At 41.7% G+C, this 27427-nt stretch overlaps 2 protein-coding genes and 1 long non-coding RNA gene across 3 annotated transcripts in view; 2 read left to right on the top strand and 1 right to left on the bottom strand.

The window, feature by feature from the left end:
• The window catches only part of AVIL (advillin), a 72325-nt gene extending 62525 nt beyond the window's left edge, over positions 1 to 9800 (top strand). Inside the window, exons 13-20 of the mRNA XM_075851953.1 lie at positions 119 to 277; positions 805 to 984; positions 1627 to 1772; positions 3774 to 3918; positions 4469 to 4657; positions 6821 to 6889; positions 7408 to 7539; positions 9228 to 9800. Coding sequence (XP_075708068.1) covers positions 119 to 277; positions 805 to 984; positions 1627 to 1772; positions 3774 to 3918; positions 4469 to 4657; positions 6821 to 6889; positions 7408 to 7539; positions 9228 to 9341 — 1134 coding nt within the window. The 3' untranslated portion in view covers positions 9342 to 9800. The remainder of the gene's footprint in view (positions 1 to 118; positions 278 to 804; positions 985 to 1626; positions 1773 to 3773; positions 3919 to 4468; positions 4658 to 6820; positions 6890 to 7407; positions 7540 to 9227) is intronic.
• Positions 9801 to 13936: 4136 nt separating this feature from the next.
• TSFM (Ts translation elongation factor, mitochondrial) lies at positions 13937 to 26756 on the bottom strand. Its single transcript, XM_075851954.1, has 6 exons — positions 26638 to 26756; positions 25631 to 25780; positions 24435 to 24563; positions 20016 to 20138; positions 17955 to 18033; positions 13937 to 14449 (listed from the first exon to the last, which is right to left on the bottom strand). Exons 1-6 carry the CDS (start codon positions 26668 to 26670, stop codon positions 14025 to 14027), a joined length of 939 nt encoding a protein of 312 aa, XP_075708069.1. The 5' UTR covers positions 26671 to 26756; the 3' UTR covers positions 13937 to 14024.
• Positions 26581 to 27427, top strand: part of LOC142742340 (uncharacterized) — a 54652-nt gene continuing 53805 nt past the window's right edge. Inside the window, exon 1 of the long non-coding RNA XR_012881358.1 lies at positions 26581 to 26905. This is a non-coding gene — a long non-coding RNA (uncharacterized LOC142742340). The remainder of the gene's footprint in view (positions 26906 to 27427) is intronic.

Below are 27427 nucleotides of genomic sequence, written 5' to 3' on the forward strand. Positions count from 1 at the left end.
GCACTGACACAATATCTTACTTTTATGTATTTCATCTTGTAAATATTAAGTAGTCACAATTTGACATGAACTTACTTTTGCATTGCCCTAATTTTCTATGCTGAAACCTTTCCTGCAGGGTCGCCATGCATCACAGGACGAGCTGGCGGCTTCAGCTTTCTTGGCTGTTCAGCTTGATCAGGACTTTAATGATGAACCTGTGCAAGTGCGAGTTTGCATGGGAAAGGAACCTCGACATTTTATGGCCATATTCAAGGGAAAGCTTGTCATATTTGAGGTAAGCCTGATAGCGTGTCCTCACTCAACTAGACATTGGGTGGGAATGAGTAACATACGAGCTTCCTCTGCTTCATGACATAGGCCTATTTCAGGCTTTTTTTCATGTTGTTGAATCAATGAAGTAAGTATATATTCCTTTAGAAGAAGTACTGAACTTTGATAGCACTTAAAGAGGCCCAGACCGATCTCCTAACAGGTCTGTTTTAGTAAATACTTGTATTCCAAGGGAAATAACATTCAGAAGCCATTTTTTTTTTTTTTTAGAACTCTGTGTTGTGCTCTTCCTTTGTTATTCTTCCTGGAAATGTATAAATAAATTGACAATTGGGCATTACCATTGCCCTTGTCAATAGGATGTGTCTCTACACCGTCAGCACTCATTGGACAATGCTGATTGGACTATGCTCGGTCACACCCTATTAACAAAAGGAATGGTATCACCCAGTTGTCAATTTATTCATATATTTTCAAGAGGAAATCAGACATGTCTGGAGAGCTGACATTCCTATTTCCTTGGTTTTACAGGGTGGTACATCCCGAAAGGGAAATGAGGAACCTGAGCCACCGGTGAGACTGTTCCAGATTCATGGGACAGAACCTTCCAACACCAAAGCCGTTGAGGTTCCTGCATACGCCGCTTCCCTGAACTCCAACGATGTGTTCCTGCTCAAGACACAGGCAGAGTATTTCTTGTGGTATGGAAAGGTGAGCATGAACCAGACCAACTATTATTACTTCTTCACAGATTATATGAGCAGGAGCTGACACAAAGATACGGACTCACTATTGTCTGGTCATATGGTCAGATCCTCTTTAGTACACATGCATATAGGTATCTCTGCGGATAGTCTCATATAGCTGGAATATAAGCATATGAGGGATCTTCCTACTAATAATGGACACCATTATTGCTTTAAATGTAACCCACTGGACCATTTCAGATAACATCCAAATAAACATCTACAATAATAAGTGACAATATTGCTTAGAATATAATGATATGACCACACACATCAAACATTATATATCTTCATTTGTGCATCTGAATGGCTGAGCTATGTGACTAATTGTTATAAGGGCTTCTTCAAATGGTATTTATTGGTTTGGCTGACATCCTAGTTTTTTTATAAATTTAATTTATCTATAATCATGCCTCAGAAAGTTAAGTTAATTTTTTCTGTTCTCCCATGCTCCTTTTCTCTACCTGCTGAATAATGTACCTATATTATTTGGAATGATGTTCGTTACTATATATATATATATATATATATATATATATATATATATATACCCACACATATCTGTTTAATATTTACGCATTCAAATTCATTCTGCCTTATAAAACAGGGATCAAGTGGAGATGAACGAGAAATGGCTAAGCTGCTGTCAGTCATTTTGTCTGATGGCAGTGAAGATACATTGGCAGAAGGACAGGAGACTGTGCAGTTTTGGGAGATTCTAGGAGGAAAGGCACCATATGCCAATGACAAGAGGTATCGAATTACTTTATAGTAGTGCTAGGAAACAGTCCGGTGCTTGTTACAAAATGATTTCTTCTTTATTTCCTCAACTAATCAGGACACATGCGTGTGAACATGGCCCAAGATAATAGGAACTTATATGACACATTCAACAACCAGAAGGGTACTTAAAAGGATACTTGGGTTTAAAAAGTTCTCTGCCTAAATGTATCACATAGTAGGGTAAAAGCAGCTTGACGACAGTAAATTCATTATTTGTTATTAGATTTTTCGAATAATAAATGTAGGCAGAGGACCTTATATCCAATTAAAGGTTAAGGGGGAACGTTAACAACGTTTCTACGCCAGTTTTCTGGGGTAGAAATGTTGAAAACGACCCAAAAGTCACAAAAAAAGTAAACTTTTGTGCCGTTTCCCCCGCTCTCGTCAGTTTTCCAAATAGCGGCCAGAGCTTAGTAGAGGAGCGTGACCAGACGTGTGCCTCTTAAGGCCCCTTTACACCGGCCGGTGCAGCGAGCGCCGATCAACGTTGTTTGCTCCTGTCACACGGAGTTATGGATGGGGACGAACGGTCGTTACTCCGATCACTCGTCCCCTTACATTATTATCATGTCGGCAGTGTATACAGGGAGATGTGATACCAACGATATTTTGCTTTAATTTTTTTAAAACGATACGACCAGCAGATGATCGAGCGTTTACTCGTTTATCTGCTGATCGTTCCCCTGTTTACACAGGGCAATTATCGGCAACGAGCGCTCAGTGTAAATCCCCCTTTATGCTAGATTGTTTTTTAATTAAGGCTGGTGTAGTTTTAATATATCTCACCCATATAGTGTATTTTATCATTGCACAACTAAAAAAGTTATAAAGGTTATCTTCAGGTACGGATGTAACCAACTTTATCTTGACTCTGATTACTTGCTGCAGCGTCATATCACACAACAAAAGCCATTGAAAAGTCATTGAAAAAGTCAAGCTAAAGATGGCTACATCTGTATATCGTTTAGTGCATTATTTGACATTGACATACATATTCCTGATTAATGGGTAATAATGCATACTTAATACACTGTATCAATGAGGCATCTGTTTAAATTAATCAAGCAAGGCCAAATATTCGAAAAAGTTTCCTTTGTTGCCAGTATTCTGCTGCACAATAGTTTCAAAAACAGATTATTAAGCCCTAATGATAAAACATAAGCAATAATGTGCCAATAAAGGCCTGTTCACATCTGCGTTAGGTGTTTCTGCTGCTCTGCTCTGTCAGAGGAGCATTATAACTGAATCGCCGGTTACTTTGCTTGACGGACACCATTAGCGCCCAATGGAACCCAGTGACTTTAATGGGTTCTATCAGGTTTCTGTCATGATGTCTGTGGCTTTACCAAAAACAATAGCACAGCATGCTGGGCTATTGTTTTCGGTATTTTTGATCTGAGACGGAGGCCCCTAACAGAGTCTCCAACGCAGATGTGAACAGGCCCTTAACAGTCCATTTTATTTAAACTGTAGCTAAACATTTGACAAACTTCTGACATGTCATAGTGACATGTCAGAAGTTTGGATTGGTGGGGGTCCCCACCAATCGCTAGAACGTAGCAGCTGAAGCGCTCGTGTGAGTGCTCAGCCGTTTCGTGTCTGTTCGGCTTTTTACGGAAAGCCGATGTATCGGCGTACGGGCTCATAGACTTTCTATTGAGTCCGTACACCAATACATTTATTTCCAGAAAAAGTCGAACAGAGACGAAACGGCAGAGCGCTCACACAAGCACTTCAGCTGTTTTGTTCTAGCGATTGGTGGGGGTCTCAGTGCTTGGACCATCACCAATCCAAACTTCTGACATGTCAACATGACAAGTCAGAAGTTTGTCAAACGTTTAGCTACACTTTAAATTCTACTTGTGTTAAACTCTTTTTGTGAAAAATAAGAATCTGTGGATTGATACTGGCCTTGAAATATCATGTAATTTGTCCCGAGTGCCTTTTGTAACTGTCTGATGTTCCTTTCAGACTTCAGCAAGTTGTAGCAGATGTCCTTCCTCGGCTGTTTGAATGCTCTAACAAGACTGGGCGCTTTGTTGTTACCGAAGTCACAGACTTCAACCAAGATGATCTTGACCAGACTGATGTCATGCTCTTGGACACTTGGGATCAGGTCAGATGGAAACAGATATGCAATTACAACAGGACAGTCACGATTGGAGGCTGGGGGAGACTGGGGTGGTGAACAAACAACACAACTGATCATCTCTGAATAATAATAGTAATAATAATAATCACATAAACAGATGCAAGTATTAAATCCATCCATTGGATTAGCTACTTGTAGGCACTAAGGGAAAATATAAATAATGCTGCATGAACCAGTCACCCAGCCAATCACATTCTGATGAATGGCAAAGGAAACTTTCTATTCATTGATGACATTATTATATCATATAACCTTGAAATTACCGTAGTAACAAGTTGCCAAATATGTCCCATGATGGGGCGGGCAGGGATGGGTGGTGGTAATATTGAGGGCAGATTTGTGACAACCTCATCATTTCATGAACTCGATAGTTATTGTATGTACTAATAAATTAACAAAGTAACACAACAGATTTTTGGGGTATTTTTTTTAAGATCCATCATTTCTTCAGATTAGCAGAAAAACCATGATGTTAGTCATTAAAACTAAATGTGCATTGCTTTCCCTCATCAAGATATTCCTTTGGATTGGAGCAGAGGCCAATGATGTTGAGAAGAAGGAAGCCGTGGTAACTGCTGTGGATTACCTAAAAACTCACCCCAGTGGCCGAGACCCAGAAACACCAATACTCATCATCAAACAGGGATTTGAACCACCAAACTTTACAGGATGGTTCTTGGCTTGGGACCCACAGAAATGGAGTGTGAGATATAATATAGTTAAACGTTACCCTCTCATAAGTTGTGATTTTATAGCAAACAACAGAACACAGAAAACAGAATCTGGCACTTAAACATTGGTATAAAATCGGAGGCATAGGGAGGTACAGTAGAGGTCCCATGCACCTCCATGGAAGCTCTATTACAAGTCTATACAAAACAAAACAAAACCGTAATACGGTAATGTGTTTGAGAGTTTTTCGGCGCCGATTTTGGTGCTTAAACTGCGTCAGAATCAGCACCAAAAAATGGCCCAAATCTTGATTTCCATGGGAGGCAGAGGTGTATTTTTTCACAGGTTCTTTGACTGTTTAATAAAAAAAAATTAAAAAAAAGCAGCATACACAATCTTGGAGCGGTTTCCTAATCTGAACCCCCATTAAAAACAATAGGAGGCATTTAATTCATTTAAAAAATATTTTTTGCATTTGATTCATTTAAAAAATATTTTTTTTAAAAAGTGCATAAAAAGAAGCCTAAAAAACCTATAAAAAAAGCTGGCATTTCAAAATCTGCCTCAAAAATCCTGAAGGAATATTGAGGCGGATTTTTTCCTGCCTGACAAAAATCTCTGCGTGAATTTACCCTAAAACCATATACAAGTAATCTCATCTACACAGAATTTTTATGCACATAAATTGAACAGCGGTGCGTATTTTAAAATCCGCAGCACGTCGATTTATCTTGCGTTTGCGCCTCAAAATTGTAACTGACAAGTTTATAAAAAAAACGCACCAAAATATAAAAACCGCACCTAAAAAACCATAAAGACACGCACTTTTAGGTGCAGATTTTACCTATGGAATTACCTGCGCTATTGATGCGAATTTTCTACACCAAATTACGCAACGTGTACATGTAGCCTAAGGGTCAGTTTACACAGCATTTTTTGCCAGGCAGAAAAAAAATCTGCCTCAAAATTCCTTCAGGAATTTTGAGGCAGATTTTAAAATGTCAGCATTTTTTTTACACTTTTTTTGCTGCGTTATTTGGGGTGTTCAAAAGTTGCCTGGGGTGAAAAAACGCCTCTGCCTCCCATTGAAACCAAGGGGGGCGTTTTTGACGCAGATTCCGTGCAGTTTCCATGTCATAATCTGCGCCAAAAAACGTTGTGTGAACTGACACTAATACGGATTTAAAGCTTATGGGGGAATCAGTATGGCCACTGTACTATTTCAGTGCCTATTACTGTAACTGTTGAGAACAAGACTTTTGAGGTGACACTAACAAATATTAGTTGCTAGATCTTACATTTATTGACTACATAGCTGATAGTTAAGCGTTGCACTGTTAGGGTATGTTCACACGGCCTATTTTGGGCCGTAAAAGCCCGAAAAACAGACGAAAAATCAGAAGCAGAACGGGCCGTTTTTTTACGCAGCCGTTTTGAAAAACGGCCACGTAAAAAAACGGCTGCAAAAAAGAAGTGCAGGTCACTTCTTGGGACGTTTTAGGAGCCGTTTTTTTTTTTGACTATAGAAAACAGCTCGAAAAACGCGAGTGGCTCAAAAAACTTCTGAAAATCAGGAGCTGTTTTCCCTTGAAAAAAGCTTCGTATTTTCAGACGTTTTTGAGTTTGCGTGTGAACATAGCCTTAGTCATCCACAGAGACAAGAATTGTAATTGTATGATACTTTTTCAGTGGCGTACTGAGTCGATTACAGATGCTAGCTTTCCAGATTTAGGTCTATTCCTCGCATATTGTGTGGTGCAGAAACGGATATGTTACAATAATTGTAAGTGAACAGACCAGCAAAAAGATTTCATCAGTTTGACAGAAATGTGTAAATAGAATATTCATCCCAGACATACATCAGTCACTAAAAGATATTTTTAGATCCATTTGTCAGGATGCAGAGGGTAATATGACAGACACCTGGACATAAGGGAATAACCGTCTGCTGTAGGGTCAGTGGCTTTTGATGTAGAGATTTGTATATCCACCAGGTAAAACCATGGTGGATCATCATTGCAATATTGTTACATAGATCCCTATTGTAGTTCATGTTTTCCAAAGAGCAGATGTGGATGTAGGCAACGCTAAAAACAAGGAAAAAAATACTTTGTTTTGTGAAAACCTATTATACAGTAGTGTCTATGCCTAACAGTGGAAGAACTAATCTACTTTTATCTCAAATTCCCTTTAGAATGGAAAATCTTATGAGGAGTTGAAGAAGGAACTGGGTGACTCCACAGCCATACAGAGAATCACACGAGTATTTCTTTTTTTCTTGCCTACTGATTTTCTGACTATAACCGCAACATATTTGTCCCTCAAGCTATACTTTTAATAACTATGTCTTCTTTCAAGGAAAAAAAAAACCATAGATAGATAGATAGATAGATAGATAGATAGATAGATAGATAGATAGATAGATAGATAGATAGATAGATAGATAGATAGATAGATAATTATTTGGAACATTCAAGAAAAAAAATAAACACTTTTATGCTATAATAGAAATAATTTGTGCCATACAAAAATTTGGATTGTAACAAAAATCAGTATAGTAAAAGCTTCCAACAACAGGACTTTATTCTTTTACTGTATGGGTTCTGTGTATAAGTCATACTCTTATGTTTTAATTCTGTACTATAAAGTTTATTCCATTATATTTCTAACCAATGAACTAGCTTTCCATCACGAATGCTTTGTTATCCTAGGTGCACATATTACCATCATGAACCTCCAGGTTAACTGGAATTACTAGTAAGTCTTGCTTGTGTCTTGCAGGATGTCAGTGGAATTGCCGTATCTCCTAGTACACCAAGCCCGAGCACTACCTTCCAATGCTTCCCCCTGGAGGACATAAAAGGAAAGCAGAAGCACGAGCTACCAGAGGGTGTAGATCCCACCAGGAAAGAGGTGAGATGATCAAGTCTGTCATTTAGGTGACAAATATAGTTCTGCTACATCTATAGCCAGACATACCATTTTCTGGACTACTGAGACTTTTCCTAACTTTTATAGCTATATCTATAATTTTCTATAGTCATTGCTAACAAGCACAAACCCCTATACTGTAACATATCTGAGATTGAAGTCTATAGAATGCTAGAGGACAGAAACGTTCTACTGATTTATATTGTACAAGGTTTACTAATGCATGAAATAAGTTATGAATTCCACTGACTGATAATCGTACAGAAGTGTAAAGGAAAAGCACAGCATTCACCCTTCGAAGATCAACTTCAGCTCTTTATTCAAAGTTGAGGCAGGTAAAAAGCAAGACATGCACATGACAGTCGGCCTATGGCCGTTTCACATCCTCCAGGCGCTTTCCCAAGGCCTGATGGGATCAAGCATACTGACGCTCAAATACCAAGCCATGCGTAAGAGCTGATAATTAAGTGTAACAAATATATATAAAATCCATATATAATGTGCTGTTAGGGCAGCACATAGTTTGCCCTAACAGCAGGCTTACTGAAAGGACAGTCCTGGGGTCCTTTATAGGCCCCCAGGTCTGACTGCAGAGGGATTCCCTGCTCTCACCGGGTTTCCAGTGACGCAATCAAAGTGGGGAGTTCCCTTTGGTTCACAGTGATAAACAGCTGGGGTCCGAATATTTTCCGACCCCAGCTGTATTCAGCAGGCTGCTCTAAGATCAGGAGCTGTAAGTTACAGCTCCTGCCTAGAGGATGAGCACTCACAGGAGCACTCACCAGCCTCTTCTACAGATGTCGCTGTAGACTAAGCACCTGCACCGCTTGCCGCGAAAAGACGGTGGGCGGTTGTTAAGGAGTTAATGTACTGGCATATATCTATATACTGATAGTACACAGGCAATTATTAGGACATACCTAAGTATGCCCTAACAACAGGAAATATGGTAAGACAGCCCTGGGGTAATTCAACGGACCCTGGGCTGTCTGCCCATATATGGTATGTCCCTCGATCGTCTCATAGGGATTCCCTTCTCATTTACCCCTTGAATGCTGCGGTCAGCTTTGATAGCAGCATTCAAGGGAATAGTGGCGGAGATAAGAGGTTTCTCTGATCTCCACTGTTAGAGCGGGGCTGCGGCTGTGTAATACAGCCATTGCCCCACTCCTGACAATAAGTGTGTGTGCGCGCAATCCGCATGAGGTGATGCGGCCGGCGCTGCATTAATGAGCGGCGACAGAGGCACAGAAGACAGAATATGGGGGTGTTTTGCAATGCCGCAGCTCATTAATGCAGCGCCGGCCACATCACATCAGACTGACCGCGCGCGCACTTGTCAGGACTCAGAAGCGGGGTAATGGTTGTATTACACGGCCGCACAGCTTAGTATCGAAATACATGAAATAACAGTATTGAACCGTTTGAGAGTGCACGGTATCTAAACAGTATCGAAGTTTCGATGCATCGTGCAGCCCTAGTCAGAAGAAGTGGGATTACATACCAGTGACTATAGGAAGCGAACAGCCACGATCACACTCCTACATTTTAAGAGTTATCATCCCCCAAATGTAAAAAGAAAAAAAAGACTGCTTGACTTGCTATGCACTCTTCCTTTAGGACCAATATTTTAATATTTTTGTAACTGTTCATTTCTGCCTTTATTACAGTCCTACCTCTCAGACCGGGACTTTATTGTGGCTTTTGGGATGACCAGGGGAGAATTTTCTGCATTACCTTCATGGAAACAACTGAACATAAAAAAGCAGCTTGGTCTGTTCTAAAATTCCATCCATACTGCACATGCCGGACGTCCTGAAATTACCAAAGATCATCTGTATGTTTTTAAGCACAACACATAAAGTGGAAGAATCTGCCGTCAGACCAGTACAAAGTGCAAGATCATATCATGAAGCTGCACTACTATTTACTTCTCGAGCCTTAGCCGTGTTAGACATGACATGTAAATTACATTATAGCATAATGTGCGAATCCTGAGATGCTATTGACTGGGCTTAAAGAAAAAGCGCCTCTCCTATTCCCAGCATGCTTTGCTCTGGGAGTATTACTTGCGTGTCAAAAGTCTAGTAAAGGCATTCCCTTCTGCCTTATTATACATAATGTACATGGATTATGGTACCCTCAGTGGCGATTCCTTGTGTTAGGTGCCATGTTTATTAAAGTCTATTTACCATGTCTTTCATTTGGTGCAAAAATATAAGTATGCTTTTTTTTGTTAACTTTGCAACAATATTTGGAATAAAATTCTGAATGTATGCAAGAAAATGTAGTATTTTGGTTTTTCAAAGACATATTTCAAATGAGAGTATAACCTAAAAGATATTACAAAGCATCCGTCATTAAAATGCAGTTTTTCTTTGGAGCAATCATTCTAGAAACATATGATAATATATTCTGCTCTGTGATTTTTCCCCAGTAACTTAGTAACATGCCTGTAGCGCTATTCTTCTTGTCAAATCTGACAAAATCTTCGTCAAACTACGAACATTACGTCTAATGCAAATGTGAACAGAACCTTACACTGCACCTGTCCTAAATTTAAAATATTTATCTCAATAAAATGGCTGCTGATGTTTGTTAGGGGATCCACCCTTGGTTAGCCCTCTAAGGGCGGATTTACACGAGTGTGTGCGTTTTGCGCACACAAAACACGCGGCGTTTTGCGTGCGCAAAAGGCACTTAACAGCTCCGTGTATCATGTTCATATGGTGCGCGGCTGCGTGCTTTTCACGCAGCCGCCATCATTAATGACACTCCGTTTGGATGTTTGTAAACAGAAAAGCACGTGGTGCTTTTCTGTTTGCATTCATAGTTTGACAGCTGTTGCGCGAATCACGCTTGTCCCACAGAAGTGCTTCCGTGTGGTGCGCTTGATTTTCACGCACCCATTGACTTAAATGGGTGCGTGATGCGCGAAAAACGCCAAAATATAGAACCTGTCGTGAGTTTTACGCAGCGGACTCACGCTGCGCAAAAATCACGGACAGTCTGCACTGCCCCATAGACTTGCATAGGTCCGTGCGACCCGCATGAAAATCACGCGGGTTGCACAGACGTAAATCACGTTCGTGTAAATCCGCCCTTAGCTGGCAGCTCCCATTGCAATTGCCGACCAATGACGTCCCAGATGTGCTCGATGGGAGACAAGTCTGCTCACAGTAGCATGAGAAACATGCGGCCTGGTGTTGTTCTGTTGAAAAACGGCTTCTGGGACACTTTGGAGAAATGGCCGTACCACTGGTTCAGTGTTCCCTATAAGGTGCGCGGCCGCGCACCTTCCACGATCCGCCCGCTCACTAAACATTAAAGCCTGTGCACTGTCACGGGCAGATGCAGTGGCGTCACTAGCACCGGAGGGGGCTCCGGTGCTAGCGACAGCCACATTCACTTGTATGTGCGTCCTCAGGATACACATACAAATGAAAACTATAGGCTGCAGGCACGGCCGGCCTTAGGGGTTGGGCGCTGCACCGTCCCAGCATGTAGGGGGCGCCACTGGGCTCTGTCTCTACTCTGTGCTCTGCTCTTAGTTACACACACGGAGCCGAGATTCAAAAGGAGGAAGCTCCGCCCACAGCCTGTCCTGCAAGAAGCCTGTGATTCCCGTCAGCAAGGAGAGATCGTGAGTATCTATCTATGTGTGTCTGTGTGTATACAGTGTGTGTCTGTGTGCATACAGCGTGTCTTTGTCTCTGCATGTGTTTGTCTATTTGTAAAAGTGTGTTCAATATTAAAGTAGAACAAAAAAGAGATCTTTGCTGCCTTCTATATACCCTGCTGCCCCTTAAATACCCTACTGCCCCTTATATACCCTGCTGCCCCCTATATAACCTGCTGCACCCTATATACCTTGCTGAGGGGGGCTGTGTAGCGCTATATACAATGGGAGGAGGGGGACTGTGTAGGGCTATATACAAGGGGAGGAGGGGCTGTGTAGCGCTATACACAAGGGGAGGAGGGGGGCTGTGTAGCGCTATACACAAGGAGAGGAGGGGGGCTGTGTAGCGCTATACACAAGGGGAGGAGGAGGGCTGTGTAGCGCTATATACAAGGGGAGGAGGGGGCTGTGTAGCGCTATATACAAGGGGAGGAGGGGGGCTTTGTAGCGCTATATACAGGGGGGGATTGCTGTATAGCGCTATCTACAGGGGGGGTCTGTGTGGCACTATCTACAGGGGGGGGGGTCTGTGTGGCACTATCTACAGGGGGGGGTCTGTGTGGCGCTATCTACAGGGGGGGGGTCTGTGTGGCGCTATCTACAGGGGGGGGTCTGTGTGGCGCTATCTACGGGGGGGGGGGTCTGTGTGGCGCTATCTACAGGGGGGGTCTGTGTGGCGCTATCTACAGGGGGGGTCTGTGTGGCGCTATCTACAGGGGGGTCTCTGGCGCTATCTACAGGGGGGTCTCTGTGGCGCTATCTACAGGGGGTCTGTGTGGCGCTATCTACAGGGGGGTCTGTGTGGCGCTATCTACAGGGGGGTCTGTGTGGCGCTATCTACAGGGGGGTCTGTGTGGCGCTATCTACAGGGGGGTCTGTGTGGCGCTATCTACAGGGGGGTCTGTGTGGCGCTATCTACAGGGGGGTCTGTGTGGCGCTATCTACAGGGGGGTCTGTGTGGCGCTATCTACAGGGGGGTCTGTGTGGCGCTATCTACAGGGGGGTCTGTGTGGCGCTATCTACAGGGGGGTCTGTGTGGCGCTATCTACAGGGGGGTCTGTGTGGCGCTATCTACAGGGGGGTCTGTGTGGCGCTATCTACAGGGGGGTCTGTGTGGCGCTATCTACAGGGGGGTCTGTGTGGCGCTATCTACAGGGGGGTCTGTGTGGCGCTATCTACAGGGGGGTCTGTGTGGCGCTATCTACAGGGGGGTCTGTGTGGCGCTATCTACAGGGGGGTCTGTGTGGCGCTATCTACAGGGGGCTGCGTGTGATGCTATCTATCCTTTTTTGAATGTCTATTGCCTGCCAGCTATGAGGGTCATTTCGTAGTCCTTGTATCAACAGGGGGGTGACGCTATCTACAGGGGCTGTGTGGCGCTCTCTACAGGGGGTCTGTGGCACTATCTACAGGGTGTGTGTGTGCGTCGCTATCTACAGGCGGTCTGTGTGGGGCCATCTATAGGGGCAAGGGTGTAATGAAGGATCCTTTCATTGATGCCTATAATTGGTGTTTAGAACGGTCATCTATTTTACTGCTGTACTTTTATTATAGTATTTAAAAAAGTAATTTAAAACGAATTTAAAATAAGTTTTCTTATTCTCTTATTTAGTCGCTATATTAGTGGTTACTGGGGGTATTACTTTTGGTCATCAGATCGCCCACCATTGATGGAGACTCCCTAACTGCCCTGCTCAGGAGCTGCCAAGACTTAGAGGGAACATTGCACTGGTTCCACGACTAAATCAATGTAACTATGCGTGTACCTGAAATTAAGACTAGAGGGGTCCACCTACCATACATTATGCCACCCCACACCATAATCCCGGGAGTAGGACTAGTGTGACGTTTCCTTGTAAAGGCCTCTTAATGGCGTTGCCCACGTGGTTTCCAGACCAACCTATGGCTACCATTGCGTCCGAGACATTAGCGGGACTCGCTCAAGAGAATAGACCTCCATTCCAGCCTCAATTGTCGTATTGCTGTGCACCATGATAGCCTTTGAGAGCGGTGGCGTGTTGTCAACGGAACACCTGTAGCTGGACGTATGGCTCGTAGCCCAATGTTGCGCAAATGCCTCTTGATGGTTTGTGTCAATACATTGGTTGCCGCCCTAGGCTTGGGATGTGACGACCAATTTCACTTGCAGTACAGAATACATCACTGCACACCATTCTTCCAATCAGATGATTCGTCTGTGCAGAGTTTTGCCTCTGTGCACCTCTTGCGGTCATCCCTATTTGTTCTTGTTCTCCCAACCTCTGAGACAAACAATGTTGAACATTGCTGACATCTTGGGCTAAGCATGTAGTGATAAACCAAGGTCTCTCTCAGTTCAAGAATTCTGTCCCTCTCAGTTGGCGACAAGTGGTGATTACTGGCACGTCGACGAACGGGAGCCATCGCACAATCATCCCACAACACTTGATTTTTGAGGTTTCATGTGGCTAAAAACCTTTGCTTTCAATCTGGCTTTTATGCCCCTTCCACATGCCACAGATTGGAGCTAGGTGCTTGAAAATTTGATAATTTGCAGATCTTAGAGATACCTGCTATTTCCTCGATTTGCATAACCTTACGGCTTGCCCTTCTTGGTGTTGCAATTTCAATGTTGAGGAGTGTACAATGAACAGACAAAAACTTGGATACTTACAATACACTTTTTTTTTTTAAATAGTAAAATCAATCATGCAATAATAATATTGTAAATGTTTGGTTTATTTTTAACTTGTAATGTACATAGCTGAAATCCCTAGGCCTGTGTGAATGGTTTTTTTTGCGTGACTCATTAAAATGGACTGGTTTCTGAAGACTGTATTTCCTCCCCACATTCAAAGCGTACAAAATCCAACACTTGTACTCCATGTGGCTGAAGATACTGTCCTACAGTCAGGCTGGGCTCCAGCAGGAAAGGTTGGGCCAACATTCTGGTTTCTGCATCTCCAGTACATTCATCTTCTATAGACCCCACCGACAAAGGATTCATGCCTACTACATGCTGGCCCAGCCTACGACCAAGTTCAGTAATGTTGCTTGTCGAACTTGCATCAGTCTTTCTACACACAACCAATGACCCATATTTGCCAAATGACATGTTTGTCAAGGACGGCAGGTCTGCCTGTAAAGTGCCATGCATGTATGACCCAATAAAAATGTCAGAAGAGATCATGAACCAGGCAGCTCTTCTCACCAACATGTTCTCTCCAAGTTTACCTTCAAAAACAAAAAGATGCATAAATGTAGAGGAAATGACGAGTGACATCAAAACAAACGTATCTAGAATTATACAAATACAGAAATTCTATCACCACAATACTAAGCTAGATACTGCAGTAACGGTATAATGTCATAGCCATCAAAATATTAAAGGGTTTTTATATACTAAATGTGGCTTTTTTTATTATAGTATTTTTTATTTTTTTTTACCATAAAGCACTTTTTATGGTGGAAAAAAAAATTGTTTACTTGGATTTTTATATTTTATACTTCAAAACTTTTTTTAAATTATTTTTTACAACATGTATTCGTCCCACAAGAGGACTTGACGTTTGATTGCTTACATAATACACGGCAAAAATTATGTATTATGCCTGCCTCTTGATATTCGACTGACAGGCAGCATATGCTTATGTCCATTGCAGACACTAGTTCCTATGTTAGGCCCCCTGCTACCATTACAACCCATCGCACCCTGTGATGGCATTGTGGGGGCGCCGCTGGACCAACAGAGGGAGCCTTCTCCGTCTGTCAAACTCCTTAGATACCACGGTCACTATTAAGCGGTAAAATGGCCAAGATAAGAGCAAGCATGATATCAGCTCGCGTTGAGGACCTCCTGCCCTCGCTGTATATGTACAGCGCAGGACAGGAAGGGGTTAAAACGTAACATTCTGGCTGCCACTAGAGGGAGCATGAGAGCTTACTGCAATGGTTATTATGGAGTTCAATGTATAACAGTGCAGTTATCTCAGACACTCCCTCTAGTGGTGGCTGCTGGTAGCCAGAACGTACAACACTGTTTTCTATAAAAGCTGTGGCGAGTCAGTCCAGTCTAGTGTAAATGCTTTCTTTGTTTTACACTTAATAATTGTTCCGTCTACGGCCAAAGGCTTAATGTGAGGAGAGAAGCAGGAAGCAGAGCTGCTCATTTTGGCATGAGGTGGAACATGGATCTTACAACAGCAGAGAAGACTCAATAGAACCAGTAATATTGTGATAGTGAAAACTCAGACTGTCTTCTGGTGCACTACTACATTTACAATGTATGGGGCGTGGTGGACCCCCTAGTATTTTTTCTCTGCTCTTCGGCTCTTACTTTTAGGCCAGATTCAAACGAACGTGGGGAAACTCGGACGTGAGAAACATGACGTTTTTTACGTCCGAGGTACACCTGTGTAGCTTCCGTTTTCACGGATCCCCATAGACTTGACTAGACTATGGCGGAATCAGTGTGAATGACCCTATTGAAATACATGCGTCAGTGTGACGGCCGTTGTTTTAACGGCCGTCACACGGACGTACTCTACGTTCGCCTGAATTCTGCCTTAGCCTGGGTAATGAACGTTTTCCTTGGTACGACCTTATACCTTGGTTCTCATTTTTACCTATGTTCCCATACTGCGGGTTGTTTGACATTTTGTACACTGTATTTATGGCATTTAGTGTATGCTCTTATGTACTATCTGTATATATTGTTCTGAATTTATGCACTTGTTATACTATATCAGGGTGATCCACAACATTGCGTGTTTTATTAGCCTGTGCGTGTTCCCACTTTTGTCATTTTCTAATGGTTAATTAAATATGTACATTTTTATTGGGACTCACTTTGTGATTGTAATGCATAATTGTCTTCAGGTTGGCTTTGTATTTATACATGCATTTTGGACTTCTGTGGGAATATTGATTAGTGTTTCTTTCCCAATATTAGTAGTAATAACGTGATTTGCACACATGAAGAATGATTGGTTAATATTCAGCTAAGGTTATCAAGTGCCCTATTTTATCAGCTCTTCTATGAGAGTCCTATCAGTATTTCCTGTATCTGGTGAATATTATTACTAAACACGTTTCCCTGCATCTTATATCTGGTCACACGCATTGTTTAAAATCAAAGAGAGTGGTTTCTGGGAATAAAGGGATATTCCAGCAGGCGGACAAAAATGTATAAGGACGGCTGCAGGGTTATTATACATAGAACATCAGTATGACATCCTGAACATATATAATTACCTTTTTTCTGTCACACTGTTGCTCCCCATGTTCTCCTTCTTGGTGCGGCCAGAGTGGGCTGGGCTACAGCAGCAGCCCATGTGGTTAGAAGACTACGGTTCCCAACTTTACTTGGGGGGGGGGGAGGTGGGAAGGCACTGAGCAGCGTTCTGCTGTACTTTCAAAGCAGAATGGGTCCCTAAATAATTTAGTGACGCTGCATACAGTATTGTACATTAGTGAGGCTATACGCAGGGGGAAGATATTTTATTTTGCGGGCTTGGTAAATAGGCTCTGTGGCTATAGAGCCTACAATAAGCCCAGATTGATTTAAGCCGGGTACACCGGGAAGCAGAATAGTATTGCAGGACTTCATAGTGACAGCACAAGCGCGGGGCTTCTGTGGAGCAGCCAGGACGCGCGGTTTAGATATGGATAGTGCAGGACCTGCGAATGCTCATCCCATAACTACTGTATGGACTACAGGTCGTAACCCTAGGCAACGAGCTATAAACATCACCTTTTTGGCTACTGCTTGGTGAGTTATTTTGTAGGAAACTAATGAAAATATTTAATTAATGTATATCGATGATTTTTATTTTGTGCAGCATACTTTCAATATATATTAAGTTTACCATACTGGAATACCCCTTAAAAAGGATTCTACTAGTCAGTATAGAAAATATGACTATACATTTCAAATGTATAATCAACATACCTGGTACCTTCCTCATGAACGATCTGACCGCCATAGCCTCAGTCTTTTCTATGTAAAGCATTCTTAGGAAGTCTGAAACCCGCTTCTTCCTCCACTGCTCTCTCATGGACCAGCGCTAATGACTCAGATGACATGGACGCAGATCTATTGGAGGTCAGTGGAAAGATGGGGGCGGCAATTTTGTGAAAATGCATGATGGTAACAGAACACACAAATGGCGGCAGGATCGTTCATGAGGAGGGCACCAGGTATGTTGATCATACATTTGCCATGTATAGTTACATTTTCAATTTTAATTGGAGGGTCGCTTTAATCTAAGCTCTATAGAAATATGACCATTTAAAAGGGAATCTCATTTATTTAATTTTAGCTCCATTATTTAAATTTAAGTTAGTAGAAGAGAAATAAATGTTTAATGTAATAAACTATTACAATCTCCAGGAAGTGATGGAGTACAGCCCCCATCCTCAGAGTGTGACAGAGGAGATGCATACATAGCCTTATCTGCGTGTATAATGTCTATCCAGCCTTATGTAAATCTCCAGCAGTACAATAGAGCAGTCATTTAATCCCACACCCTGTGACCCTGTCCCAGTCTACACAGCAAAGCTGACAAGTGAGCTGCTGAAAACAGGAAATGTCAGCCTATTATTTGTACTCTAGTGGCCAGTGTACAAAACTAGAATGTTTCAGGATTATATATAAATATATTTGTCACATAACAAAAACTTGTTTTTGTTACGTTTTAAGACAAACTGCCAACGTGCACACGAAGTCTATGATACATACCAATGGTCATTGCAAGAACATCTTTAAGAGAGGATTCATGTGTCTTCATATGCAAAATCTCCTCACCAGGCAGTAAGCCCTTAAAAATATAAACACAAGGGGAATTTATCATCTGTTTCTGATGTAGAAATGGGGCAAATGCCGCAATTTGAGTATAAATTTAAAAAAAGCCATTTTTTTGGAGGCATTTGTGCAGCTCACAGCATTTTACCAAAGGCAGGTGGAGCTTCATGAAAGGGACAGGGCCTTCTGCAGGCAGACAGATTTAATAAAATGTACACCAGAAATTGGTGTACATTATGGAGCAAATCTGCGACAGTTATGAACTGGCGAAGATTTGATTTTATAGCACAGCCAGAAATGCACCTAGTTTAATAAGAGGCGTGCGCCTTACTCCAGCACTGTTTAGATTAAGTCTGGTGTATAAAACTCTAGTCTTAATAAATTCCCCCACACTGCACATCAATGTAAGCAGAGGGAAATAAATCATAGTAAAGCTACAATTGAGCAACAATTAAAGGGTAACTAAACGTTTAACAAACTTCTGACATGTCATAGTGACATGTCAGAAATTTTGACTGGTGGGGGACCGAGCTCAGAGATCGCTTTGTTTTAGCGATTGGTGGGGGTCTCCGTGCTCGCACCCCTACCAATCAAAACTTATGACATGTCAGAAGTTAGTCAAACATTTAGTTACCCTTTAAGATTGAATGCCATACATAACATTTCTGAAAAGTTGCACCAGTAAACAGAAATCTAAAACTAAGCGCTGTAAGGCCTTTCTACTATAGGAAGCAGTTCCTGTTTGAGCTCCAACTCCATCCTTTCCTGTTGCGACCACCAGAAAGCGAGGGTCAGAATCTACAGTAAATATTAGCACCCCTTGTCAAGTCAATCTTATGCTGGGTATGTGAAAGACACCCCAAGTATAGCAAGTTCCATTGTTAATACATATTGTAAAAGAACATTTCTTCATTTTAGTCATACAATTGAACTGTTCTTATCAATTAAACGTTTTCATATACTTATCTGAAGTGCAGCTGAACGGTTTTAATTGCAATATTATTATAGTGATATCTTTGTCTAGACCCAAATAACATCTAACTGGAAACGGCCTGTATTGAGAAAAGCCTTTTTTTTTTAAAAAAAACAAACAAACAATGAACTCCTTATACCTACCTATTTCCAGCATGATTTCTATCTTAGTATTTGATAAGTAGAGTAATATGGAGACTGAACAATTCTCTAAATACATACAGTTAAATAGAAAAGAGAACTAGCTGTATGGATGTTTCAGTTCCCAAAGAATAATTATATATATATATATACACACACAAAAAACAGAAGTTGGAGCAGCACTGTGGTTTCATGCCAGCAAGGCCGGTGCTAAGCTTCAAACCAAGGAGTGACCCCCTCCTTGTACAATAGACATCAAATAAAGAGAAAGCGAAGCAGCACTCAAAATCAAATGGGTTTATTAATCCAAGTTACATTGTAGTGGATATTGGATAAATAAACCCATTTGATGTTGAGTGCTGCTTCGCTTTCTGTTTTTATATATATATATATATATATATATATATATATATATATTATTAAAAAAAACAAAACACTTTTATAAAAAAAAACAAATGTTCATTTTTCTGATACAACTTCTATGTCTACTCTATCCTGAATCGTTCGCTATCACTGATAGCTCGGCTGGGAGTGGGTCCGATCACACAGAATCCCAATAATATCGATCACATCTAATATCTCATCAACTTAGAGTTCATTGATATTATGGTGATCATGTGTGTTAAGAGATTCACAGGACCCGCTCTCAGCCGAGCCATCAGTTCACTTCACAGACAGATTTAGCGGATAGTGAACGATACAGGAGAGAGTATACATAGAATTTGTATCGGAAAAACGAAAAAACATTTTTTAGATAAGTGAATTAAAAAAAAGTTTCGAATCACATTAATGTAATAAATTAAAAAGAAAAAAAAGCTTGCATTTGTGTACATATCCTTTGAATTGTGGCTGCTGTTAATCTTAGGCGTGATATCGATGGGTTACCTTTGAATAGGAAGCCTGGTGCTGCTCCCCAGTCCGGCAATGTTTCAGAGTACAAAGTGCTGCCTGCTGAACCAGCTGCTGAAACTTCACATTTCTGGCAACAAAGTCGGTCTCACAATTCACCTGGACAAATACAGTTTTTATTGTTTTCGTTAGTTGTACAATTTATAACCATCATCAGTACTGTTAATGACCAAACAATAAGGCTACTTCACACAGTGCACTTAAATTGTGGTTTATTACCACAAAATCGCGGCAAAATGCTGTGATTTTTCAAAACTACAAATAACCCCCTAAACCAAGCACATAACAGACCAATGCTGCAACGTCAGAACTTCATGGAACAGGTCATTTTTGCAAAAAAAAAAACTGCTATATATTATTTTTTTTATTTTCCGTATTAAAACCTATGTGCATTAGGAAAGCCAACACTTTCCTGTAAACGCTGCAAACAGATCAAACAATACACTTTAAATTGTCACGGTTATAAGACACTGGTGCTTTAAATGGTCAATTTGCAATTTTAAAGAGGCTCTGTCACCAGATTATAAGTGCCCTATCTCCTACATAATGTGATCGGCGCTGTAATGTAGATAACAGAAGTGGTTTTTATTTTGAAAAACGATCATTTTTGAGCAAGTTATGAGCTAGTTTAGATTTATGCTAATGAGTTGCTTAAAGCCCAAGTGGACGTGTTCTTACTTTAGACCAAGTGGGCGTTGTACAGAGGAGTGTATGACGCTGACCGATCAGTGACCAATCAGTGTCATACACTTCTCATTGTTCCAGCCCAGCTTCTTTCACTGCACAATCACACTGTCCTGTGGATCATGCTGGGCTGGAACAATGAGAAGTGTATGACACTGATTGGTCAGCCTCATACACTCCTCTGTACAACGCCCAGTTGGTAAAAAGTAAAAACACGCCCAGTTGTCCATTGAGAAACTCATTAGCATAAATCTAAAATTGCTCATAACTTGCTCAAAAAATGATCCTTTTTCAAAATAAAAACCACTGTTGTTCTCTACATTACAGCGCCAATCAGATTATGTAGGAGATAGGGCACTTATAAACTGGTGACAGAGCCTCTTTAAACAACTTATTTTCTTTTGATAGCCATTGAACCACATTATTAGTTAAAAAAAAATATATGGCTGTTTATCCCAATAAAAAGATCCAAAAGTCCTGGCTACTAGGGGTATTTCCTCCTAAATTGTCCTCCACTGCCTGCTGCCGTGTGTGCTTCATCTGACTTTCTGAATAAACATGCAGGTGGCGTTTGAGGTGGACAGCTCTGTCCATCGGCTACTCGTCTCCAGTCAGTGATGCCACAAAATCGCTTGGCACCACTGAGTGGAGAAGACACGATGACGGACAATGCTTCCTTCCTCAAGAGCAGCCAACATGACCTAGCACCCCTGAACCTGGTCATCTTATAAAGCACCACAGTGTTATTACGGTGCCACTTTAAACATTGAAGGGTGTGAAGACAGGATGTAAGATCCTGGTTTAAAGGACAGCTGCCACCTAGTGAGTAGAGGCAGACATTTTTTAGGCTTGTATTTAAGCCAAAAAAGAATACCTATAAATTCAAGGTCATATATCAATGAGTATAGTTGCATATATGGGACCCCATGCATAGAAACACCAAAAAGTTATCCCTATATGCTATAATAAGACCACATCAAACGTATCTTAGAAAAATACAAAATGACTTTATTGAAGACAAACAGCACAGTTGATCAAGACACTTTAAAAATTAACACCCATAAAAACAATGTACAATAGTACACAGAAAATAGACAGTGTTGAATATAGGGCAGGGCAAACAATGGTAGTATAATGCATACTATATCATAGACTATAAAGTATGTATCCTGAGTATAAATATACTGATAATAAACACCACAGCAAAGGCCTATAATATGACCACAAAGATTGTAAGGTAACAGTCATAGAAGAGAAAAAGTCATAAAGACCTCAAGATACGCATACCAAAGACCCACCATGCGCCATTCCACTGTCAGAACACCCCTATGGTGTTCTGACAGTGTTGTGGCAGTGGAATGGCGCATGGTGGGTTTTTGGTATGTGTATCTTGAGGTCTTTATGACTTTTTCTCTTCTATGACTGTTACCTTACAATCTTTGTGGTCATATTATAGGCCTTTGCTGTGGTGTTTATTATCAGTATATTTATACTCAGGATACATACTTTATAGTCTATGATATAGTATGCATTATACTACCATTGTTTGCCCTGCCCTATATTCAACACTGTCTATTTTCTGTGTACTATTGTACATTGTTTTTATGGGTGTTAATTTTTAAAGTGTCTTGATCAACTGTGCTGTTTGTCTTCAATAAAGTCATTTTGTATTTTTCTAAGATACGTTTGATGTGGTCTTATTATAGCATATAGGGAAAACTTTTTGGTATTTTTTTAGGCTTGTAGTCTGGAAATTTACCATAAATAGTAATAGTAAAGCAGGGGTGGAGAACCTTTTTTCTGCCAAGGGCCATTTGGATATTTATAAAATCATTCGCGGGCCATAAAAAATTATCAACTTAAAAAATTTGCCTGCTATATTTGGTCAAACATTAAATTAACTCACCCCTAACGTGATGGCTGGAACTGCTTGTCTTTAGTGAGGCGTGTGATTTTAGCCGGTAGTGATGATGTTGCTACTGCGTCAGTCAGTCTGGAGCGCAGTAGACTCTTTGCAATGGTAAGTTTTGAAAAGAAGTGCTTGCAGCAGTAAGTTGTTCCAACTTACTTACTTACTTACTTAAAGGGGTTTTCCGATCAGGGACATTTATGACATATCCACAGGATGTGTCATAAATGTCAGATGCGGGTCCCAGCTCTGGGACCCGCATCTATCTCTAGAACGGGGCCCCCTAAACCACGTTCTACCTCTCAGTGTTCTGGCTGATTTCTGACCATGAAGAAAAAAACAGCGTGGCTCTCTGATCTATGCAGTTTACGTAACTCCCATAGTAGTGAATGGCAGTTACGGAAGCAGCGAAGCATGCGAGTTACGCTGTTTCCGTAACTACTATTCAGTTCTATGGGACTTAGGAAACAGAGTAGTTCAGCAAGTTACGCTGTTTTCTTCTCCATGGTCGGAAATCAGTCGGAACACAGAGAGGTAGAACGGGGTTTACGGGGCCCCATTCTAGAGATAGGTGTGGGTCCCAGAGAGCTGCGAGCACTTCTTTTCAAAACTTACCATTGTAAAGAGTCTACTGCGCTCCAGACTGACTGACGCAGTAGCAACATCATCACTACCGGCTAACATCACACGCCTCACTAAAGAGAAGCAGTTCCAACCATCACATTAGGGGTGAGTTAATTCAGGATTTGTGCTGCTTCAAATACTTTATTTTTTGGATATCCTGTGGATATATCATAAATGTCCTTGATGAAAAAAAACAACTTTAGTCATCTGACCTCACTACATGCTTTTAAGACAGATCCTATCCTATGTCTACACTACAGCAAAATTTCTACATTTAGGCCTCAGCTAAGTTTCTAAATTTTAAGTCAGGAGCTGGAGGTGGGCAGATGGAGCCAAGTACGGAGTACGCTGTGGTCTGAGTTAGTAGGTCAGTGCGTGCTTGCCCGGGAGTGGACCAGTTAAGTCACCTGACCTCACGTCAGGTGACTGGACTGGTCCACTCCCGGGCAGGCACACACTGGCCTCACCCAGACCGCCGCCCTCCTACTGGTCCTAAATGTGAGCGAGTACGGCTGACGGGGCTAAGGAGGGAATGATACGGCGGCAGTGGCTGTCAGAATGAGGTCAGGTGACTGGACTGTGGCGGCCCAGGAATGGACCAGTACGGTCACTTGACCTCACTGACTCAGGTCAGGTGACCGGACAGGTCCACTCCTGGGCCAGCACGCAACTACCACACTCAGACCGCCGTCGCCAACATACATGGCTCTGTCTGAGGGAATGACACAATGGCAGCGGCGGTCAGAAGTAGACCAGTCCAGTCACCTGACCTCACGTCACGGACGTGAAGTCAGGTGACTGGACTGTGTCGGCTCAGGAGTGGACCAGTCCGATCACCCTCCTCACTGACTCAGGTCAGTTGACCGGATTGGTCCACTCTTGGGCTGGAACGCAGCGACCTCACTCAGGCTGCCGCCATACTTAAGCTAAGTAGCTAATGACGCAGCGGAAGGTTGGTAATAGTTGACCGAACACCTTCCGTCCTAAGCAATTCATCCAAGTGTACACCAGACGAACACGTCATGGGAATACTGAGGCTAAACATATATATATGGGTTGTATATAGCATCTTAATATTCTGGCAATGCTATTTCACCATGTTTAGAATTTCACTATAATATATAACAGAGTACAATATAATCCAGCGTGGCTCATGTACAGATGCATCATTTACTCACTTCCACCATCACCGCACTGCTGCCTTCCTGCAGAAGACCCACAAGACCCTCTGCAGTCTTCCTTCCTTGTAACTTGGAAGCTTTATTCCATCCTTCCTTTTGTGCTTGCTGATGGAGCCACGTCTCTGCCTTTATAAAGAATTAATAGTCAGTATTCAGACGACTGTGGCAAAAATAAGCTGAACAACCCATATTCCAGGGAACATAAGGGCTCATTTATACTTCCGTATATCGGATACGTATTAATTCCGCTTTTTTTTTCCATTAAAAAAAACGGTGTCAATACATTCATATGGTTTTAGTCACATTTCCGATTTTTAAAAGGGTAACTAAACGTTTAACAACTTCTGACATGTCATAGTGACATGTCAGAAGTTTTTATTTGGTGGGGGTCCGAGCACTGAGACCCCCGCCAATCGCTAAAACGAAGCAGCTGAAGTGCTCGTGTGAGTGCTCAGCCGCTTCGTTTCTGTTCGGCTTTTTCCGGAAATTAATGTATCGGAGTACGGAGTCAATAGAAAGTCTATGAGCCCGTACACGGATACATTTATTTCGGTCAATGGGTTGATTTTAGAAACGCATGTTCCGTTCTTGCATAGTTCACATGTGCGTATTTGTTCCATTTTTTACATTAGTATTTCAGCAACATTACAAAAACAACCAACTTTTTTTTTCATTATTTTTACAATAAACGGAACAAATATGAATGTAAAACGGACAACTCATAACAAAATATGGAACAATAATGGATACAATACGCAAACAAAAAATAGTAAAAAAAAGAAGGATCTGTATTTGATCCGTATTTTCCTAGGCAAGTGTGAAGGAGCCCCAAAACACATGGACAAAAACCTTTACTAGACTCATGTACAGTTCTATTTATGTTCCTCAGACTCATATACTGTATAACTTTTGCTGGGGGGGGGGGCCTTGTTGTGCCTACTGGAGGAGAGAGAGAGTCACCGTTTTTACTACTAGAGGTGAGGGATGGGCTCTACTGTTTTATTCTGACTATGGAGGAGGGGGCAAAATCTCAGGTAATGTGTAAGGTCAGGTTTGAACCTTGGGGTTGCTGCAATTTTTGTTTTTACATTTGCATGTGGACCTGACACTGCTCCTAACTTTTGGAGCTGGCTCCTTAGGCCTGACATAGTGAATATTTGACTGTATGATGAGAAGCCGTTGTTACGTCTTACCTCTTTTACATCATTGTTGAACTTTTCTAGTGCTTTCTTACAATTCATAAACGAGTAGCCAGTTTTCTTTCTGAGTTTAACTAAAAGTTCCTTGTCGCCTGCTAGTAACCGGAAACCGGAGTGGAATAATCCAGCCTGCGGCCAGAACAGCTGCCGAATACATAAAACACAACAACAATCAAGAAAACTCATATTTACAGGATTTATTTGGTGTATGTTGATAAGAGGATTTTCATGGAGCTTCTCCGGATTACACTATAAATAGCCTCTCCTGTCAAAAAAAAAAAACCTAAATAAAAAACCTCTTAGGCTAGGATCACACACACAGTTTTGGTGCAGTTTTTGGCTCAGCTTTTTTTTAGCCAAACAGAAGTGGACACAAATAAAGCAGATGCATCAGTCTTTTCTTTATATCTTTCTTTCCTATTTGATCGTCTTCTGGCTTTGGCTAAAAAAAAAAAAACGCGCAATAAACTCCCCCACTTCTAAGGCTTGAATATAAGCAGAAATAACTATTTGTCTGGCAGGAGGTATGAAGGACTGAATGCTCCTGCCAGGGAGATGGAGCGGGTTCTAAAACAGATACCGGAGGGTGGTACGTTGTACATCCCTCATCTACATTGACAGTGAATGATTCCTCCTTTCCTCTTCTCACTGGGGTCAAAGGAAAAACTATTTTCTGTGGTGAGAATATTCTGAATCTGTAGTGCATGGGGCTGTGTACGCAGCACAGAGGACCCGGGTGATGTCATTCTGCCTCCTGCTGACGTTTGGACTGGTCACTAAGGACTCCATTTATATTACAATGCTTTTTTAGTGCTGAAAGGAAAAAAAAAAATCTATAATAACAATACCACGCTGATAAAATCAAGCACCCTGTTACTATATGCTTGTAATTTTGGGTTGTATACCATGCATTATCCTACTTTTATTACATGCGGAGCCGTCTTTACACCAGCAATATAACATTTTCCTCCGCACTCACTCCTCACATACACATGTCTAACCTTGGAGCGCAAGAATCCTGACAGCGCAGCCATACTTCTCTACGATGAATGACTGGGCGCGGAGAGATGACGTCATGCGATCTTCTGGGCATCCTGTTCAGACGCTAGAGGAAGGTACTATGCTATTCCCGGTCATCTCAGCCGCCATTTTGATGAAGCTACAAGCGCATAGAAACCCGTCCGCAGCGCCTAGAAACATAATCTATTGATGAGAGACCAGTGAAATAAAAGACTGCAAGCTCCTCAGAGATAGTAGACAAATACTAACGTGAGTGGTTCCCTATTCAAGGGACTTTCTAGCCCTAGTGATCAGGTATAGGAACTAGCTCATATATGTAAGAACTATTTACCATCCTGTTGAAGGACCTCTCCATGCTCTTAGTGGCCAGGGTCACGCGCAGATTTTTTTTTAGCCAAAGCCAGAAGTGGATCCAAAAGGAAGGAAAGATGTAAAAAAACAAAAACAAAAAAAACACTGATTCATCTCGTTTCTTTTGTGTCCACCTCTGTTTGGCAAAAAAACAAAGCCAAAATCTACATCAAAAGTGTGTGTGTGTGTTTTCTCGGCCTTAGGGCGCTTCTCAGACGGCAGTAATATGGGTGCTTTTTGCGCATGTATTACAGGCACTGCATCCGAACCCATAGTTGCCAATAGTCCCGAATTTGCCGGAACTGTCCCGGCAAATTCCTGTCCTGGACATATCCCGGCAACTGCCTTATTGAATTGTATCTGCGTCCTCAGGACGCAGATACAATTAAATGTTATGGCAGAGCAGGAAACTATCTGCTC

The sequence above is a fragment of the Rhinoderma darwinii genome, chromosome 2, assembly GCF_050947455.1.
Source record: "Rhinoderma darwinii isolate aRhiDar2 chromosome 2, aRhiDar2.hap1, whole genome shotgun sequence".
In the NCBI taxonomy this organism is placed as follows: Eukaryota; Metazoa; Chordata; class Amphibia; order Anura; family Rhinodermatidae; genus Rhinoderma; species Rhinoderma darwinii.

Coding starts and splice junctions, on each gene's coding strand:
- TSFM (XM_075851954.1), bottom strand. CDS start 26,670: ATGGCTGCGCTGTCAGGATTCTTGCGCTCCAAG. Junction 24,564..25,630: donor TCAACAATGATGTAAAAGAG/GTAAGACGTAAC, acceptor TTCTTTATAAAG/GCAGAGACGTGGCTCCATCA. Junction 14,450..17,954: donor TGTTCTTGCAATGACCATTG/GTATGTATCATA, acceptor TTGTTTTTGAAG/GTAAACTTGGAGAGAACATG.